At 46.2% G+C, this 20,426-nt stretch overlaps 1 protein-coding gene across 8 annotated transcripts; it reads left to right on the forward strand.

Moving 5' to 3' along the window:
* The first annotated feature begins 698 nt into the window (after nucleotides 1-698).
* On the forward strand, nucleotides 699-18,568 carry Ccdc134 (coiled-coil domain containing 134). 8 transcript variants are annotated; one of them, XM_069999657.1, is made up of 8 exons: nucleotides 738-765; nucleotides 1,767-1,873; nucleotides 2,424-2,536; nucleotides 3,643-3,764; nucleotides 3,950-4,034; nucleotides 6,530-6,711; nucleotides 7,351-7,422; nucleotides 17,970-18,568. In XM_069999657.1, exons 3-8 carry the CDS (start codon nucleotides 2,440-2,442, stop codon nucleotides 18,093-18,095), a joined length of 684 nt encoding a protein of 227 aa, XP_069855758.1. In that variant the 5' UTR covers nucleotides 738-765; nucleotides 1,767-1,873; nucleotides 2,424-2,439; the 3' UTR covers nucleotides 18,096-18,568. The 8 variants fall into 8 exon arrangements, with proteins under 8 accessions (XP_069855755.1, XP_069855761.1, XP_069855758.1 ...); XM_069999658.1 differs by lacking the exon at nucleotides 738-765 and adding an exon at nucleotides 782-844; XM_069999656.1 differs by lacking the exon at nucleotides 738-765 and adding an exon at nucleotides 1,126-1,276.
* The last annotated feature ends 1,858 nt before the right edge of the window (nucleotides 18,569-20,426 follow it).

A 20,426-nucleotide genomic window follows, 5' to 3' on the forward strand; every position in this document is an offset into this window, starting at 1 on the left:
TCCTTATTTCATGTGTGCTTCCACTGGCCTGGTGGTAGGAAAGTCTGAGCTCAACTGTGTCCTGGCCTGTTCAAAGGTCAGCACAGCCTGAGGCTCTAGTTCCCTTCCCTCTGGCAAGGGTCCCACCATTCCTAACTGACCACACCACCTGTCCACTTAGGATCTGGCTGTCCTGACTCTTCGCAAAAGTGGGCTAAATGACGGAAAAGACAACTTGGATTATGAGTTGTGGACGGGAGGGGAAAGCAGGGGATGCCCATACTCCATGTTGCAGACTGTTGGTTTCTTAAAAACGAAAAATTTAAAAAAAAGAAAAGAAAAATTAGTGCTAGTTACAACCTGCCAAGATGATCTTGTGAATTGCAATTAAAACACGTTCGTGAATGACGAAAGTGGCCCGGCCCCTAGGGCTTAGCGCTGCAGTTTGCTGACTCGTGCTTTAGATCCCACCTGCAGCTGATAGTTTGCTGACGCGGGCTTTAGATGGAGCACAGCTTCCACAGCAGCTTAACTTCCTCCAACTCAACTTTAAGGACCAGCCACGATTGTTAGCGGCGTGTGGCTGACAACCTCAGGGCTCAGCGCCAGCGCCCGGCTGGGCGGGGCCCAGCGGTGTGGGCGGGGCAGGAAGTGATGTCAGCAGAGCGCGGCGGTCGCGGCCCACTGTCATTGGCCGGGAGCCGGGCGCTGGGCGGGGCGGCTGCCCGCGGTCTCTAGGAGCGGTTAGCCAGTGCTCCGCTGTTCCACGCGTCTCGCGCTAGCCTGGTGAGTTTTCTGCTGAGCTTTGCACGAAGGGGCAGAGAAGGGGCGTCCCGCCTGCCCCCCGCCCGTACCACCCGCTCTGGTAGGTGATGGCGGGGCTGCAAGCTCCTGGGGAGGGGAGTGCGGAGACCGAGGGCCTCGAGCGGGGTGATGGATGCCGGGAGGTGTTGCAGGACTGGGACCCTTAACTCCTTGAACAGACTTGGCTTCCTTCTCGGAGGGTCCCCGGGGCCCGCGACCTCCGCGAGCCTGCTGAGAGCCCGCCACCGCCACTATCACTTCTGTAGAATGGTGCAGCCTCCCCCGCGAGCGGGAAAGAGCTCTGCGACGCGCGGGGCGAGAGTCTGTTTGAGAGGCTCAAAAACTAGAAGTTACTGTCGAGAAAGCCGAATGGACCCCTCGCGTCTGCTTTTTTGGCTTTCTTTCCCCAACCCTTCTCCGGCTCCAGTCTTCGTCAGATGTCGGATACCTTGCTACCACTCTCCCCACTTCTCAAGTTTTGCTCTATAGCCTGGTGACGGTGGAAGATAGAAGGGTCTTGGGTGGACTTGGGGTCCTTCTCCCAGATTTTAGTTGTCTCCTCTGCTAAAGGACAGGGGTTGGTTGACCTCTGTGGCCTCGCACGGTCTGTAACTGGCCATCTCTTCTGGGGTGGATGTCATGGTACATGAGTAGCCAGTTGTGATCTGAGGTAGCTTATGCTCATTTAGAAAGACAGGTAGCTGTTTGACAGCTTACGTCTGTTATGCCAGCAGTTGGGAGGCCACCTCAAGGGTACCCAGAATTTGAGGCCAGCTGGTTTACATAGACCGTGGCTAAATAACCAAAAGGAGAAGGAGAAGGAGAAGAAGAGAAGAAGAGAAGAAGAGGAGGAGGAGAAGGAGGAAGGAGGGAGGAGGGAGGAGGGAGAACCTGGAAATAGCTGTGTGACTCTGGGCATTCACCTCACTCTTCTGTGGCTTAGTTGTTGTTTTCATTGTGGTAAAAGTTGGATTTCATCACAGGGCAGCTGTCACTAGAAGCCAGGGGCCACTAGATGAGTGCCTGGAACTGTGGTAGTCAATTGTGGAGTGATGCCTGAATAGAAGCAGGTGTTGCATGTGGTCCCAAAGTGAGTGAGTAGCAAGTTCCCACCAACTGTCCTACTTCCCTTCCCACTCTATACCCTTCTTTGTACTTTTATGGCAAGTTAGGGAAGGAGGGAAATAACAGGAGTTTTCTGTACCTTCTCACTGCCTGGGCTTCCTTGACCTGATACCTTCCCTGGAGGTCAGGATAGGCCAGGCACTTCACCTAGACTTAATCCCTTGCAGCAGAAAGGTGACTTCTTCAGTCCTGTGGAAGCAAGGAAGCTGAGATTTAGTGAGCTGACAGTTTTCCCCAGTAGTACAGTAAGATCAGAGCACCGACCTATAGCTCTAGATCCTCCACCCCTGTGCTGTAAGCATTGTTAACATTTAAATTCCTTCCTCCTCCTGTCATTCCATGGGTTTTCATTGTGTAACTGCTGGCCACCAGCCCTGGGCTGGATCTTCAGGGCGGCCCAAAGCTGAGTCCTAGGTGTTTGGAGATGATACCATGTCAGCAGAAGTAGCCGTTCTCTGCATCCTGTGTTATATAACATCAACCTCTAAGTCCTCCTCTTTGGATTATTTCTTTAGCTCCACGGTCTTAGATATGGACTTTCTTCAGTTTTTAGCCTTTCTCTTTCTCCTGCTGTCTGGAACAGACACCACAGGCACCCTGAAGCCCTTGAATCCAAGCCTCAAGATTTGTATCTTTTGGGACTTGTGGTGGGATTAGTGAGCTGTCTGTGAAGAGTCAATAAAGGAGGTCTCTCTATATCCCCACTCCATGAGGGATTCCAGGAATGAGCAGACCTAACTGGTGGGAATAGGGGAGAAAAGATTAGGCACGCCAACAAGACCTTGAATAATTTTCTTCTGACTTTGTATTACCATATGTTAAATAGAAAAGGCAAACATCTCTCTGATTCTCAAAGACTCAGTAAGAACTATAATTATGTCTAGTGCCTTTTCAGCAAGACCCCCAGATAGGTCTCAGGAACTGGAATGCTGCTATTTCATCTTGAATAGGTTGCACTGGGCCACATCCTCTGGGCAAGGCCTCAAGAATTCAAAGGTGAGTGAGGACCAGTCCCAAATTTTGAGACACCATCCAAACCAATAGTCTTTGTACTCAGTCCTCAGTGCCATGATGGATGCAAGAGAGATTGAAAGTTACACTGAGCTATGGGTTATAAGCTGGATCTTACCTTCCAGGCAAGAAGGTACTGTGTGAACTGATCAGTGAGGATTCACTGGAACAATGATTGTGAGAGACAGCAGGAAGGCCACACTGAAATGAAGCCAGGTCCTGAAAAGTTGGCTTCAGATTACTTGGTCCACTGGAAGCTAGATAAATAATTCATTAGAGGACCTGTGGCTCCTATGGTAGAGCACCTGCCTAAGCAGAGTAAGGCACTGAGTACAAAAAAATTTTTTTTGTATGAGTACTGGGGCTTGAACTAAGGGCCTCATGCTTTTGCTTAGCTTTGTCACTCCAGGCTGGTTTGAACCATACCTCTACTTACTGCTTTTTGCTGGTTAGTTGGAGATAAGAGTCTCTAGGACCTGTCTACCTGGGCTGGCTTTGAACCTTGATCCTCAGCTCTCAGCCTTCTTAGTAGCTAGTTTTACAGGCATGAGTCATGGTACCCAACTTAAAATTTTTTTTAAATAAATAACTCTTCCCTTAGGGATCCTACTTATATTCATGGCCTTTACAAATATTGGCTGGTTAGGAATGGGTCCTCTGGGTCCAGACACTGGATTGTCCGGGCAGGGCTATCATGTCAGTTCCTTAACTTAAACTACCCAGATAAGAAAATGTTTGAAGTGAAACGTCGGGAGCAGCTGTCAGCACTGAAGAACCTGGTGCAGCTGAATGATGTTCACCAGCAGTACAAGATCCTCGACATCATGCTTAAAGGACTTTTTAAGGTGTTTGGGGACAGGGGGCAGCCTGTGGCAGGCCAGATAATTGATGTGGGCACTAAATAGGTAGAAGTTCCCTAAAGGGCTGATGTTTGGTGAGAGAGACAGAACTTGAAGCGGGATTCAAGTAAATGAGCCTGGGGCTATAAAGGGCTCTACAAAGCCACTAAACCCAGGTGGGGTTTCCTCAGGTGCTGGAGGACTCCAGGACAGTGCTCATTGCTGCTGATGTACTTCCAGATGGGCCTTTCCCCCAGGATGAGAAGCTGAAGGATGGTATGGTGTCTCTAACCTTCCCCTTTTGGCTCCACTACTTTGCTTTTATCTAGTCGCTCTTTTATTTATTTATTTATTTATTTATTTATTTATTGTGCCAATACTGGGGCTTGAACTCAGGACCTTGCCTTCCTACTTGGCTTTTTGGTCATGGATCATGTGCTACCACTTGAGCCATATCTCTAGTCCAGCATTTTGTTGGTTAATTGGCTCTTGGATTTTCTTCCTTCCTTCCTTCCTTCCTTTCTTTTCTTTCTTTCTTCCTTCCTTCCTTCCTTCCTTCCTTCCTTCCTTCCTTCCTTCCTTCCTTCCTTTCTTTCTTTCTTTCTTTCTTTCTTTCTTTCTTTCTTTCTCTCTCCTTCTCTCTTTCTCTCTCTCTCTTTCTCTCCGTATTTCTCTCTCCCTCCCTCCTCCCTTCCCTTCCCTTTTCTTTTCTTTTCTGTGTACTGAAGGCTTCATGCATGCTAGGCAAGCCCTCTGCCACTAAGCCATATTCCCAGGTTCTCCTGGACTTTTCTGCTTAGGTTTCTAACAGATTCTCAGAGCTCAGCCTCTTGAGTAGCTAGGATTACAAGCATGAACCACTGGTACCTGGCTTCCTCTTTTGTTTTTATTATTTTTTCCCTGGAGTGCCATCTTGTGGAGTCTTCTAGGAGGTCTCCTTTGGTAGATTAGAGCTTAGTCTGGTTCTTCAAGGTTCTTTCTAGGTTTCAGAGCTAGTTTCTTTTTCTTTTTCTTTTTCTTTTTTTTTTTTTTTTTGGGTCCAGTCGTGGGGCCTGAACTCTGGGCCTGGGCGCTGTCCCTCAGCTCTTCAGCTCAAGGCTAGCGCTCTACCACTTGAGCCACAGCACCACTTCCGGCTTTTTTCCTTTTGCTTATGTGGTGCTGAGGAATCGAACCCAGGGCCTCAGGCTTGCAAGGCAAGCGCTTCTACCACTGAGCCAACTTCCCAGCCCTAGTTTCTTTTTCTTGACACATACTCCTTTATGCTGTCCTATGCTTAGGGCAGGGAAGCTGTCCTATGCTTAGGGTAGGGAAGCCAGGGAGGAGCTTCTGCCCATCACCATTTGGCCCTAGGGAAATAAATCAACTTTTAAATCCAAAAGGTTTAATGTTAATGGATGAGCTCTGAAGTATAGACTTAGTTCAAGTAATAGAGAAATTTGAAAGCACTAGAATCTTGTTGATCTGTTGCTTTCCTAACATCAGTTCCTCTGTTGGTCAACTTCTTCTGGTAAGGAAGGCAGCAGCTGCTCCCTTTTGAAGGAGAAAAAGTAAATGACTATTAGTGCAGTTGAGCCAAAGGGTGTAATTACTAGCAGTCATTGCTACTACCCTAAAAGGCTTAGCCTAATTAAATGCTTTTGTGTGTGTGAGTATACCTGCATGTATGTGTGCACACGTGAGTGTGTGTACCAGTCCTGGGGCTTAAACTCAGGGCTTGGGCATGGTCCCTGAGCTTTATTGCTCAAGATTAGCACTCTACAACTCCACAGCTCCACTTCCAGCTTTTTTGGTGGTTAATTGGAGATAAGAGTTTCACAGACTTTCCTGGTTTGGCTTTGAACTGCTGGCTTTGAACTGAGATCTCAGATCCTCAGATTTCAGCCTCCTGAGAAGCTAGGATTACAAGCATGAGCCACCAGTACCTAGCTTAAATGCTTTTTTAGACAGAGTAAGAAAAACATGCCAGTAAAATGTTGTATGTCTTCATTCCCTCTTCTAAGAACTTCTCTTCAGCAGTGGTAATCCCTCTAACCTCTATTAACTGTTTATATTTTAGCAATAATATTTTCTAGGTTATACTGGGAGAGGATGGAAGCAGCCTTTAAAAATAATCTATTGGATGACTTTGAAAATGTCATCTCTAATCTTCCTAAAACTATGAACCATTTTCCAGATGGAAGAGGACAAGTGATTTGCTCTGGCTTTTCCCTCTGAACTAAGCTAACTTGTGAGTCCCCTGAGGTTATGGTTATTCTGAAACCCAGGGGTCCCTTCTCCACTTGTCTGAGACCCAGCTTGGCATATGTTTGGCCTCTGCTCCCTTGGATGCCTGGTCAGTGCTGGGGAGGACGGATGCCTGGTCAGTGCTGGGGAGGACTGCATGGGACATCTCTGTTTCTGGAGCCAGCTACATGCTTATTTATGTTCAGTGAGGCACTTGCTACAGCTATGAACACTAACTAGCCTTGGTCTAACTTGACCTGTTGAGGCTGGAAGCTTGATATAAGTGGTAGAAAGCATTCTAGCAAGTTCCTGAGTTCAAATCCCAGTGCTGCCAGAACTAGTTGACTAGAGAAGAACATGAGTGGGAAGACTGGTAAAATTTCACTAAGTTCTGTAGGTTGGTTAATAATCTGTGGATGTCAGTGGATGCTATTCCCTTCTCTGATTTGGGTTTGGTGGGTGCCTCCATTTCCTGGAGGACTGGGGTCAGCTGGCAGCGGCAGGAGGACAGACACCCCAACGACTCACCAAGGTCCTCTTGCCAGCTTTCTCCCATGTGGTGGAGAACACGGCATTCTTCGGCGATGTGGTGCTGCGTTTTCCCAAGATTGTGCACCATTACTTTGACCACAACTCCAACTGGAACCTGCTCATCCGCTGGGGCATCAGCTTCTGTAACCAGACAGGTGTCTTTGACCAGGGACCCCACTCACCTATCCTGAGCCTGGTAAGGACTGGGGTGGATGAGGCTCGGGAGCCTTCTGTCAGTGCTTAGCTTTTTGTGTGTGTTTATTTGAGAGTGGGTCTCATTATATAGGCCAGGTTGGCCTTAAACTCAGAATCTTTCTGCCTTAGCCTCTCAAGTGGTAGCCTTACAGATGAGGATGCAAGGTATGGTGCTGGCCACCACGCCCAGTACTTGGTTATGTTTTCTTTTTTTTTTTTTCCTTTTTTTGGGGGGTCCGTTTTTGGGGCCTAAACTCTGGGCCTGGGCGCTGTCCCTCAGCTCTTCAGCTCAAGGCTAGCGCTCTACCACTTGAGCCACAGCGCCACTTCTGGCTTTTTTCTTTTTGCTTATGTGGTGCTGAGGAATCGAACCCAGGGCCTCAGGCATGCAAGGCAAGTACTCTACCACTGAGCCACCTTCCAAGCCCCTTGGTTACATTTTCTGCAATAAGCTTCAGACCACTTTGGGCTGTGGAAGGAAGCCTCATTTCAAGAGATTCCATGCCAACCTGGCTTCCTAGAGGTCATCATTTGGCCTGTATTTGCCAAGGTTGGGGATTCAAGTCCCGCATGGTGATAGTGGCTCCCTGGTAAACAGGAAGCAGAAAGCACAGAATGACTAGCTTTCCTTCATCTGCAGATGGCCCAGGAGCTGGGGATCAGCGAGAAGGACTCCGATTTCCAGAACCCATTTAAAGTAGGCCACGCAGAGGTGAGCTTCTGGGGCCTGTGGCTGTGGGATGTCTGACCAGCAGAGGCTGGAGCTTAGGGTGGAACATGAGGCTTTAGAATCAAAGCCAGACCTTCCTGGTTCCAGGTCTAAAAAACATACTCTTGGCAGCCTTCGGGCAAGCCACTGCTCTTCTCCATGAAAAGACATCTCATGGCTTATTCTTTCTCACTTTATTATTTGAGTCACCTTGTGTGTTTGGCTGAACCCTGAGGGTAGTATCAGTGCCTCAGTTGCCATACTTTGTATAATCCAAGGCTGCCCGATCACCAGGAACAGAAGATAAATTTGGATCTGTCAGATTGTAACATCCTATGCTATTACATAGGGTCACCCTCAGAGGCTGCGTTGGATAGTGTCAGGCACAGCAGAATAGTTAGTTCAGTACTGGTTGTAGATGTTTGGGTTTTCCCCTTTCCAGGATGGGAGTGACACATCCTGCAAATGAGTGGCAGTGGCAGCTGCCACTGAGCTCAGGCAGGGGGTGATGCTAGTGCTAAAGGACAAAGCATTCATTGTTCCTGCGCCTTCTGAGTCTGAGTGCTGAGATTATTGCTGCAAAACCCGTATGTCCTATCAATTCTGAGAGATTCACCTTCACACCAATTGCCCCTCTTCTCACAGAAGGGGGTCAGATATAAGTTGAACCAGTATAATTTTACTTCTGATTTTTAGAGACAAATTAGCCTGGTGTGTAGTACCTGCCTTTAGTCCCAGCTCTTTGGGAGCTTAGCAACAGAATCACTTTAGCCCAGGAATGCAAGATCAGCCTTGGCAAAGGAATTGAGAGACTGTCTTAGAACACAGAAGAGACCCACTGTATTTCCCGTCTTTGTTCATGTTGACACCTGCAGGAGGACTCAGCACAGAGTATACTCAGCCACATGGTCATAATCTTAATGACTCATCATTCCTACCGGAGACTCTGGTAGTTGAGCTAGAAATCATTCTTTTGCTTTGTGCCTGTCCCTGGAGTAGGCATGTTGCCAAATCAAAAGCAGTGACACAGTCAGATGCAATGGTGGTAATGAGGCAGGGGAACATTTGATTAGCAGTGATTCCAGTTGATCTCTTCAGAATGGGCTTTCCTGTGGACATCCAAACAAGTGACCCCCTATCTAGTTTACAACCACACAATGTTTCCACAGTTGGTGGTCCCAAAGAGGAGTTGATGTCTTTGATCTATCTGTGTGTTATATGTTTTGTTTTTTTAATTATAGTATGCAAATTGAACACCCCAGGTCTCTTGCATGCTAAAAATCTACACATTCAGACTTTTCTTTCTTTTTCTGTTCCTGTTTTAAGGTAAGGTCTCATTAAATTGCCCAAGATGATTTCAAACTTGTGATCTACCTGCTTCATCCTCTTGACTAGTTAGGGTTAAAAACATGTACAACTTTGCCTAATGAATCTGCAGGCTTCTGAATGGTAGACCAGATGTCTAAGTATTCCCCAAACTGCCATTGGTCTGAGTACTCATTAGAAAATACAACATGTTATTGTATCATGACTGACGATTTACTAAGATCCACAGGACTCAGCATGTAGTCATGCTCATGGCTGTAATTTCTATGGAGAAAAAGTACAAAGCAAAGTCATAAAGGAAAAAGTACTTGGGGTCCAAGTCCAGGGACACCAGCTTCCAGAGTTCTCTCCCAGGAGAGTCACACATAGAGTGCTTGATTTCCCCAGCAGGGGAATTAACATGGGCAGTATGGTAGGCCAGTCCCCAGACTCTTTGCAAGGGCTTTGGCCTTTGCTCTTAGAAACATGGAGAGATAGGGTAGTGGACTCTGAGTACTTTAGAAGGGTCAATCTGACTGGGGCCAGGAAGAAGCAGGGATGGAGTGAAGAGGCTGCTGTCCTTGAACATTTGGGAGCTGATGATAGCTTGAATGAGGATAATAAAGTAGAGTTAGTGAGAAAGGCCCAAGTTCTAGTTCTCATTTGTAGTAGAGCCAGTTAGTTTGCTGAGCAAACAGATGTAAGAGAGGGAGAAAGAAGCCTTCAGGATACTGAAAGGTTTTTAGCATCAGGAAGAATGGCCCATAGCTAGAGAGGAAATTGAGAGTTTGTTTCTATACCAGGTAAGCATCTGAATGAAGATATCAAGGAGATGACTGATCATATCTCTAAAATCAATCACATGTGACAGTCATGCTGTATAGAGCCACTCAAAGTCATGGGACAGGATGTGGTCACCTGGGGCCAGATAGATTGAGAAGCTGTCTGAGGACTAAGCCCTGGGACAGGACTGCCTGCCATTAAACAATGGAGAAATGAGCTAGGCACTAGTGGCTCACACCTGTAATCCTAGCAACTCTGAAGGCTGAGATTCAGAGGGTTATGATTCAAAACTAGCTCAAGAAGGAAAATTTGAGATTCCATTTCCAAAAATAACCAGCAGAAAGCTAGACTTAAGGGATCCCTCAAGTGCTAGAGCACCAGCAGAGCAAGCAAGTTGAGCAAACATGAAGCCCTGAGTTCAAATACAAAAAAGCAAAAAAGAAAAACAACAGGAGAAAGTTGAAGCCGCCATAGAAGCTCAGAAGGAATAGTCAACATGAAGAAAATGTTTTCCTAGAGGCCACTTGAGAAAGCATTACGTGAGAGTAACCAGCTTGTCAAACACTGTTGAGAATTCAAGGAAGATGAGAACTAAGAATCAATTACTGGATTTCGAATTGGATGCTGGAGGTCTTGATGGAAGCCGCTGTTAGTGTGTGTATATGTGTACTAAGCGTCTTGTGTTCTAGCTTTGTTTTTTTTCTTTTTTTTGTTTTTTTGTGTTTTGTTTTTTTCTCTTATAGGTGGTGCTCTACCACTTGAGCCAAACCTTTAGTCCAGCTTTTTTGCTGGTTAATTTGAAAGAGAAATCTCAGAATTTGCTCCTTCAGCTGGCTTCAAACCTTCCTCCCCAAATCTCAGCTTCCTGAGTAACTAGGGTTATAGCTGTAAGCCACCAGTGCCTGGCTGATAGATGTGGTTTTGATGTTCAAGTAGGGCAAAAGATTGTGTTTCTGGAGAATGACAAGTGTACTCAGGTGAGGCAAATTTAAACAGCCCTTTTGGGGGGTTTAGGTCCTGACTGGACTAGACCAATGGCAGATTGGGGCTGGGGGTTAAATTTTAACCAGAGAGGAGTAAGGAAAGCATGTTTGTATGTTGATGGGACTCTGAGGGGAGAAGGAGCTGAGCTGTTGGAGCCCCATTAGAGAGGAAGCAAGATAAAAGCTGGTCCAGGGAAGACCTACCAGGAGTCATCGAAGTTAGACTTGAAGGGTTAAGTAGGCATTGCTCAGCTGGGCAGGGGAGGAAGTGGAAAAAAGGGACAAGCAAGTTTCTGACCTAGCTGGGTTTGGGCTGAGCTACCTGAAACTGGCTACACTAGGATCTCTAGAGCTACCCCTTCCTCAGCCAAAGTCAGAGATGTTAGAATCTTCTATCATCTGAGGGGTCTTTCAGCTCCTTTGTTTTGATGGTACTGAGGTCTGAACTCAGGGCCTCATGCTTGCCAGGCAGGTGTTCTACCACTTGAGTCACACTCCAATCCTCCAGCTCCTTTTCAGCAGCGCAGGATTCACAGATGAGATTGGAGCAGTAGAAGATGGGTGGGGGAACTCTTAGATTAGTCCTGGTTAGGTCTGCTTCTATCTCTGTGACTTGCAAGCATCATTTTCCATCTCTGGGCCATGCTTGTGATTTCCCCGTCTGGAGGCGTGGACTATCTACCTGGTAGGTGGATAGGGCCACAAGGTGGAGCTCTTAGTTTATCATGTGTACTTGATTTTTTTTTTAAATTTTTTAATTTTTTATTTTTTTTGTCTGTCGTGGGGCTTGACCTCTGGGCCTGGGCACTATCCCTCAGTTCTTCAGCTCAAGGCTAGCACTCTATCACTTGAGCCACAGTGCCACTTCCTGTTTTCTAGTGGTTTATTGGAGATAAGAGTCTCATGGACTTTCCTGCATGGGCTGGCTTTGAACGGTGATCCTCGGATCTCAGCCTCCTGAGTAGCTAGGATTACAGGCATGAGCCACTGGCGTCCGGCTGTACCTTGATTTTTTTTTTTAATTTTTTTTATTTTTTATTGTAAAGATACTATACAGAGGGTTACGGTTACATGAATAAGGCGATGAGTACACTTCCTATTGAGCATTGTTACCCCCTCCATTGTTTTCCCCCTATCATCCCTTCCCTTCCTACCTTCCCAGAGGTTCTTTTTTTTTTTTAATTGTGATTAAGTGATTACATTAGTTTCCCGAATTTCACAGTATTGTGGAATAATGATGCTCATTTAAAGTCACAAGTTCATTCTAACTTTCCTGGAGCAAATTGTCTATCACAGTCTATAACATATAACTGTGTACACATATACACCATACATGTGATCAGCAGCATGGGGATATTTAGTAGTGGTTCGACAGATGAGTGGGAGTTCTTTGTTTCTTAAGTCCTGTTAATTTTGTTGTATCACCTAACATTTTGGATTTAACATCCACTTATCAGGGAGACCATGTACCATTTGTCTCTTTGCTCTTGGCTTACCTCGCTCAACATGATTCCTTCTAGCTCCATCCATTTTCCTGCAAATGCCATTATTTTGTCATTTCTAATGGCTGCATAATATTCCATTGTGTATAGATACCACAATTTTTGGATCCATTCATCTGTGGTGGGGCATCTGGGTTGTTTCCATATCCTAGCTATTGTGAACAGTGCTGCAATAAACATGGAGGTGCACGTGTCCTTGTATATTGGTTCCTGTTGTTCAGGGTAGATGCCTAGAAGTGGTATGACTGGTGTACCTTGATTTTTTACACTTGTTTAATTTGTTATAGGAACCTATATAAAGGGCATGCATATTTTATAACTTTAGTTTTTGACACGATTGTCTCGTGTGTGTGTGTGTGTGTGTGTGTGTGTGTGTGTATGTGTGTTTGTTATGTGTCTGTATTAGGACTTGAACTGAAGTGAGGGCAATTGTCAGATCTCAGCCTCCTGAGTAGCTAGAATTTATAGGCGTGAACCACTAGCACCGGCTAGAATTTGTCTTTTATGATCATTCACTTCTTGCCTTTTACTCTACCAGATAGCATATTCCTGGAGGAACATGTCAGCATCTGTCTGCCTCTCAGCACACAATATGTAGTTTTTTGAGGGACATTCTCTTTTGTTTTTTGGTAGTACTGAGGTTTGAAAAAAAGGGCCTCCTACTTTCTCACTTTGCTTACTAAGCTGACACTCAACCACTTGAGCCACACCCCCAGCCTTGCATTTTGCTGGTTTATTTTAGAGATAGAGTCCAGTAGACTTTTTTGTTCCATCTGACCTCAAAATGTGTTCCTTTAGATTTCAGCCTCCTGAGTAGTTACAGCATGATTCACCAGTGCCCAGTGTCCTGGGACTTGACCTCAGGGCCTGGGCACTTATCCTTGAGTTTTTTTCACTCAAAGCTAGTGCTTTACCATTTGAACCATAGTTTTACTTCCAGCTTTAGTGATTAATTGGAGAGAAAAGTCTCATGGACTTTCTACTCAGGCTTACTTTGAACTGTGATCCTCAGATCTTAGCCTCCTGAGTAGCTAGGATTATAAGACACGCGCTATGGGGCTGGGAAGGTGGCTCAGTGGTAGAGTGCTTACCTTGCATACATGAGACCCTGGGTTCGATTCTTTAGCACTACATAAGCAGAAAAAGCAGGAAGTGGCACTGTGGCTCAAGTGGGTGGAGCGCTAGCCTTGAGCAGAAGAGCTGAGGGATAGTGCCCAGGCCTAGAGTTCAAGCCTCACGATTAACAAAAAAAAAAAAAAAGACATGAGCTACTAGTGCACTCAGCTCAATATCTTTTTCTTTTTTCTTTCTTTCTTTTTTTTTTTTTTTGGTTGGTTGTGGGGCCTGAACTCTGGCCTGGGCGCTGTCCCTGAGTTCTTCAGCTCAAGGCCAACACTCTTCCACTTGAGCCACAGTGCCACTTCCAGCTTTTTCTGCTTATGTGGTGCTGAAGAATTGAATCCAGGTCCTCATGCATGCAAGGCAAGCACTCTACCACTGAGCCACCTTCCCAGCCCCTCAATATCTTTTTCTATTTTTTTTGTATTCAGAATTTAATAATATATTGTGCCAGTAGAAGCTTTTTAAAGGCAATGATACATCAATAAACAATACTTAAATTGAGTTCCTGAGAAAACCTACCACATGAAAGTATGTCACAGCATTGTAAATGACAGCATGGAATTCCTATGAAATTGTAAAAATACTGTAAGTCACAACACAAGCAGAGTGGTCTTCACAATATGCCATTCATACAAATATAAACCAGGACACAAGAATCGTTCTTAGACATGGATACATTTCTAAGTGTTGTTGCCTAGATATATATACTAAGTAATGGATATATTATGCTAGGAACTTTGAGGAAAAATAATGTGGAATAATATAATGAAAAATATGATGCCCCAGATGTTACAGAAAGCAAAAAAAAAAAAAAAGAACTTTTTACTCACATAAATCCCTTTTTTTTCCTTTTTGGGTTGGTCAGATGTGGGATTTGAACTCAGAGCCTGGACTTCATACATGAACCTGTTTATATACAAGGCTAGTGCTCTACCACTTGAGCCACAGTGCCACTTCTGATTTTTGAGTGGTTAATTGTAGATAAGGGTCTCAAAGGGACTTTTCTGCCTGGGCTGGCTTTGAACCACAATCCTTAGATCTCAGCCTCCTGAGTAGCAAGGATTAAAGGCTTGAGCCTCAGGCGCCCAGCTATATAAATCACTTTAAATAAGAGCCATACTAATTGAAGTAAGGAATATTTTGTGTGTTTATCTATATAGTTATACCTATAGCTACATGTCTTAAGTAAATACAATATGGCTTGGTTTTTGAGTCCAGTGTTACTTTGAAGTGTTCTGTTTTTCCTCAAAGGTTATAAAAGTGTATTGTTTAAATCAGGTTAAGTTTTGACACAACAAAGCACACTATTTTTTTAAAAAAGTGAACCGTGAGATTACTGAATTTCATGTTAAAGCTTCAGCTGTCTTAAGTTTAGCTAACATTGCTGTGGAGGTAGTCTTATCAGGGACAAATTAAGTAGTAATAGGATCTAAGCCACAGAATTCCACATATCAACAATAGCAAGAATGAGAACATGCTAATCAGAGAAATGGAAAGAGATCCATGATTAACTGCAGTGTCTTGGCATAGCTAAATTCATCCCTTTTGATATATACAAGTTTAGTATGTAACAAATGATCACTTCTTATTTGCACATCTACATTTAACAAAACAGTAAAGGATACAGTCATGACAAGGAAGTCACCCACGTAATACAGTAACTGTGTTCTAGAATACCTCATTTAAAAACACTGTATAAACATTCGCAGGACCTGCTGTGACCAGGAAGAAACAGTAATTTTATAATAGAAAACCTCTGCTCATGTAGTACTTTCTACACTCCAGACATCTGAACTCACACCTGTATCACACTTCCTAATATATATGCAAAAAAGCAAAAAGCTTTTTAACATATCACAAAAACATAACACTAAGCAAAACAGTCTCCATGAACTGTGAGCAGAGTGTGATTGTTTTCAGTGTTATTGCACAGAGATTTCTTATCACATGTTCTTCGCTCTCCACATGTTTCTCTAAATGTGAATAAATGCAGATGTAGAAAATAGCAAGATTTGTCAAATCCTTATAATTTATTTAAAAATGGATATCAATAAATGATATTTGTACTAAATTTTTTAAAAATGTTGTTTGAATGCAGTGAATGAAGGTCTTCAAAAGCCAATTCAAAGGCATGGTGGTGCTCCCTGCTGTCCATCAACCAGAATCTAGGAATAAAGACCAACTAGACTTGAGTCCCTTAAAAAAGTTTCTCTTGCCGGGCGCTGGTGGCTCACGCCTGTAATCCTAGCTACTCAGGAGGCTGAGATCTGAGGATCGGGGTTCAAAGCCAGCCCTGGCAGGAGAGACCGTGAGACTCCTATCTCCAATAAACCACCAGAAAACCGGAAGTGGCGCTGTAGCTCAAGTGGTAGAGCGCTCGCCTTGAGCTGAAGAGCTGAGGGACAGCGCCCAGGCCCAGAGTTCAAGCCCCACGACCGACAAAAAAAAAAAAAAAAAAAAGTTTCTCTTGGTTTTTGGATTTCTTAGTGAAGACCAGAATTTCAAGTGATATGATCAATGGACTAATTTGAAATAGAGCCACCAAAGCTGTGGGCCCAACCTCTGACAAAGCTAGGTGGTCCTGGGTCACCTACACCTACACCTACACATACACGAGCTGGCAGCTTTCACTCTAGTCCACTAGATTAGAATTCCCAAATCCAAGTTCTTAGCCTGCAAAGCAGTATGTTTTCTTTCTTTTTTTTTTTGGGAGGGGGGTGCGGTCGTGGGGCCTAAACTCTGGGCCTGGGCGCTGTCCCTCAGCTCTTCAGCTCAAGGCTAGCACTCTACCACTTGAGCCACAGCGCCACTTCCGGCTTTTTTTTTTCTGCTTATGTGGTACTGAGGAATCGAAACCAGGGCTTCATGCATGCAAGGCAAGCGCTCTACCACTGAGCCACCTTCCCAGCCTGCCCAGCTTATTTTTATTGTCAGTCATGGGGTTTGAATTCAGGGCCTGGGAGCTGGCTCTGAGCTCTTTTGCTCAAGGGTAGCGCCCTACCACTTTGATCCACAGCTCCACTTCCAGCTTTCTTGGTAGTTAATTGGAGATAAGAGTCTCACAGGGCTGGGAAGATGGCTCAGTGGTAGAGCACTTGCCTTGCATGCTCAAGGCCCTGGGTTCGATTCCTCAGCACCACATAAGAAAAAAGCCGGAAGTGGCGCTGTGGCTCAAGTGGTAGAGTGCTAGCCTTAAGCTGAAGAGCTGAGGGACAGCGCCCAGGCCCAGAGTTCAGGCCCCACGACCGGACCCCCCCCCCCCAAAAAAAAAAGAGTCTCACAGACTTTCCTGCTTTGGCTGACTTTGAACCACAATCCTCAGATCTCAGCCTCCTGAGTAGCTTGGATTACAGGCATGAGCTACCAGTACCCAGCTTAATATTTTTTTTAACAAATAAATGAGAAATTTAGAATATGAAATACAAGCCAGGCATGGTGGTACATACCTATAAATCCCAATACTTTAGAGGCTGAAGCAGGAGTATTGTGACTTTGAAGCTAGCTTGACCTACATAGAGCAAGATCCCATCTAAAAAAATCAGATGGCACTGGTGGCTCACACCTGTATTCCTAGTTACTCAGGAGAATGAGATCTGAGGATCACCGTTCAAAGCCAGCCTGGGGAAGGAAAGTCCATGAGACTCTTATCTCCAGTTAACCACTAGAAAACTAGAAGTGGCACTCTGGCTCAAGTGGTAGAGCACTAGCCTTGAACTGAAGAGCTGAGGGATAGTGCCCAGGCCCAGAGTTCAAGCCCCATGGCCAACACAAAAAAAAAGAAAAAAAGAAAAAGCTGTGTGCACCTGTGATGCTATTTACTTAAGAAGCTGAGATCTGAAGACCTGGGTTCAAAGCCAGTCCAGGCAAGAAAGTCTGCGAGACACTTATCTCCAATTAACCATCAAAAAGCTAGGTGGAGCTGGCTCAGGTGGTACAACACCCTGAGTTCAAACCTAGTATCAGCAGCAGAAAAACAAAACAAAAACATTCTTAAGAAGGAATCAGCACATAGTGGAAGGGAGCATGCCACTGAGGAGGCAGTCTCTGGAGGAGGTCCCAAGGGCCATGACAGCAGAGCTGGAACTAATAGCAAAGCAGGTGGGAGCTGGAAAGAACATTCTGGGTCTGAGCCACTCTATGTGCAAAGACCTGGAAGTGCGTAGGAACAGGCAATCCAAGAACTGACAGATGAGGCGGCTCTGGGGTATATAACCTTGCCAAGTTTGGGGTTATGTGGGAGGTGTCAGGCATTTAGACATAGACACAGGTTTGAGGGGTAATGCGCTAGAGGTCAGCAGAAGGCTGAGTGCAATGAGCCTTTGGGGGGGATGTGGGAATGAGAGGAGCCAGTGCCTTGAAGATCCCTAACCAAAGTCCCTTTTTTCCACCCTTGTGCCCCTGTGCCTCTGCACCCCTGCTCATCCTGTGTTCCAATGCCTTCCTCAGGATCTGCCAGTTTGACCTCCAACCCACCACTCTGTGCCCTTCTCAAAATTGCTCCCTGTTCACAAGCAGCAGTACCTGTTACCTGTCTTTTGTCCTGACCTGGACCTGTTCCCACTTCTTGAACCAGGGACTCTTGGAACTGTTCTGTCCCCTCCCTGGAAGACAATATTTCTTGTTTCTTAATTCTCATATTGGAACCTTTGCCTGGAAGATTCTTCTTTTCCCTGTTTGCTTGGCAAACTCTGGTTTCTCTTTTAAGAGCCATTCAGCACTTTTCCTGAGCTCAAATTTCCCTACTTATCTAGTGCTCCCTGAGCGCAGGACTGGGTCTAGGCAGCCCACCTTCACTTAGCTCAGAGGAAATTCTACTGCTAACAGACTGAGTGAGCCACTCTTCTCTTCCCCTCAGTTCGTGCCCAGCACTGACTCTTTCCAGAAGGCCCTGAGGGAAGAAGAAAAACGCCGGAAGAAAGAGGAGAAGCGGAAAGAGATCCGAAAAGGTCCAAGGATCTCAAGATCCCAGTCTGAGTTGTAGTCCTGGGGCAGCTCAGAGCTCAGGGAACCAACAGGAGGCCATTCTGGAGGAAGAGGTGATGGCCATGTGGCTGCTGAATTTGGTGTAGTATCATCGATCGACCGTGAGGGTGAGAACCCGCCACTGCCAGATGGGGACACCACCGCCTTTACTGGGTCATCAGGAGCTAAGTTGAGCCCTGACCCAAGAGACTGAGTCTCAGAGGTTTAGTTTTCCTCCTAGGGCCTCCTGGGAAGGGGCTTTGAAGGGACCTTTAGAAGACACTGTGCTGCAGACACAACCTTGTGGAGACTACTAAAGGAGGGAGGCAGTAATCATGACCTTGGGCTCCTGGTAGGTGACAGCTGGTATCCGGCTGGCTACCACCCTTTGTGCGGAAGTAAAGAACCATGCCTTGAGGTGAAGTACCAACACCTGTAGCTGAGTTCCCAGCCAGCCCTCTACAGAGACACAATAAAAGCCAGCACATGGTTTGGCCCTATCAAGGTTGATGAGGGGACCAGGGGACCCCTGGGAGTCTTGAGACCAGCCTGGAGGATGTTCTTGCTTCTTTAGGAGGAGCCCCAAGCTGTGAGGATTAGAGATGCAAGGATGGGGCTTAGGAGCCAGTGTTGAGGGGATCCCAGAAGTGTCCTGGGAGGGTGTTTATTTCAAGACACAACATGATCTCTGACTTGAGCTATCTGGGACAATCATCCAGCAGGCACAAGGAACAATCACCTTGTCCTCTCCAGCAGTGGAACCTATTGAATGGGACAAGCTACTGAAGGCTGTGCTTTTGCAATGGCAGGGCTGCCCTGAACCAGACACGTCAGTGAGCGTCTCACAGGTGGTATACGCAAGCAGGGGTGCCATGGCCAAGGGACAGTGAAGTTACAGGAGTTAGGCCAAGTGGGCAGCGTGTTGTCTGTGGACCTCAGTGAGGTTAGAAGCCATTCATTCCCAACCCTCCCAAGCAAGAAGGGAGGGACTTCAGAAGAATTCTTTGACCTTGCTGAACACAGGTCTGCTTCTTAAAGGTCCAGAGAACTTCTCATATACACATACACATGCACACTCCTACACACTTACAACTTACCTCCTCTCAGTTCCCAGATAAGACCTGAATCTTTTTGCCCTTCAGCCTTGCTGACTGACCTTGGGCCACTCTTCCTTATCAGTGCTGTGGCTTCACTGATGAAATGATGATGTCAAAATCCCCTAGCCTGTTCCCTTGAAGCTAGCCTTCCTCCTTGCCAGAGGAGGGCTAGGTCCTAGGAAGGCCTCCTGAAAAACCTAGAACATCATGCAGCCCATCAATCATTTGGGAGACGTCAGGAGATTAGAAGCAGCTGGGAGGAGGATTGGAGAAGCTTTCCTCTCAGAACTGCCTATCAGCCATCAGATCTGGGAATAGCTACCTGTGACTCCCAGTTTGGGAGTCCAGACTGCCCTGGGCTGAAAGAGTTGAACTCCTTTCCCAGCTCTGTCCCCTTTGGGCTGTGTGGCTGGCCCCAGTCAATTCCCATGAAGACTGTATGAGACTAGTTTTTGTGAGCCACTGAATCAGTGAGATTCACTAGCCAGTGATTTAACACCTGTCTTGGTACTCCTGGATGGTCACCCTAGGTTCTTCTCCGTCCCCTTCTTGCTGGAGAGTGGTTGTGGTCGCTGATTGCTGGGAAAGTGCTTCCTCCAACTGGGAGAAGAGCTTTTCAAGAACCAGGCCTAGTTGGCAGTGGACCCAGCTTTCTTGGGAGTGATGAGTGTAAGGTATATTACGTAGGTAGGCTTCATTAGGTAGCCAATGAAGAGAACACTTAAGCGCTATTCAGGTAGGAAAAGAAGTTTATTTACCAAACTGCTGCCCCACCCGGGCATGGTGGAGAGGCTTGGCCGAGAAGGGGAGACCCATCCCCAGGCCAGGACTTATCTAGGCCAGGGACAGAAAGAGGTGTGGCCACACTAGATCTGGATGTGACCTCAGGGCCTGGGACCCACCTGTGGTCAGATGGAAGGCCAGAGGTGGCCCAGGATGTAACCTAGCAGGAGGGGGAGGTGACTGTGTCCAGGAGTGCTAGTTACCTAGGTATCAGATACTGGGTGGAAAGTTAGCCAAGAGATAGGGAGGTGTCTGCACCTGGCCTGTATCTCCTAGGGCAGACCTTACGAAGAGATTAAAAGATATCTCAGGACAGTGCAGAGGTGGTCCAGCTTTGGTTGGGGGTCCTGCTGAATGACTTGTAGGTGCTTTGTCATCATTTGAGGCAGAGCTGGGGAAGTGAGTGATGAGAGAAGCAGCCCAGAGTGGTGGGAAGACCTGGGCAGCATGGGACTGGCCTAGGCTCTGGA

The sequence above is a fragment of the Dipodomys merriami genome, unplaced genomic scaffold (genome assembly GCF_024711535.1).
Source record: "Dipodomys merriami isolate MVZ:Mamm:240054 unplaced genomic scaffold, mDipMer1.0.p SCAF_55, whole genome shotgun sequence".
Classification (NCBI taxonomy): domain Eukaryota; kingdom Metazoa; phylum Chordata; class Mammalia; order Rodentia; family Heteromyidae; genus Dipodomys; species Dipodomys merriami.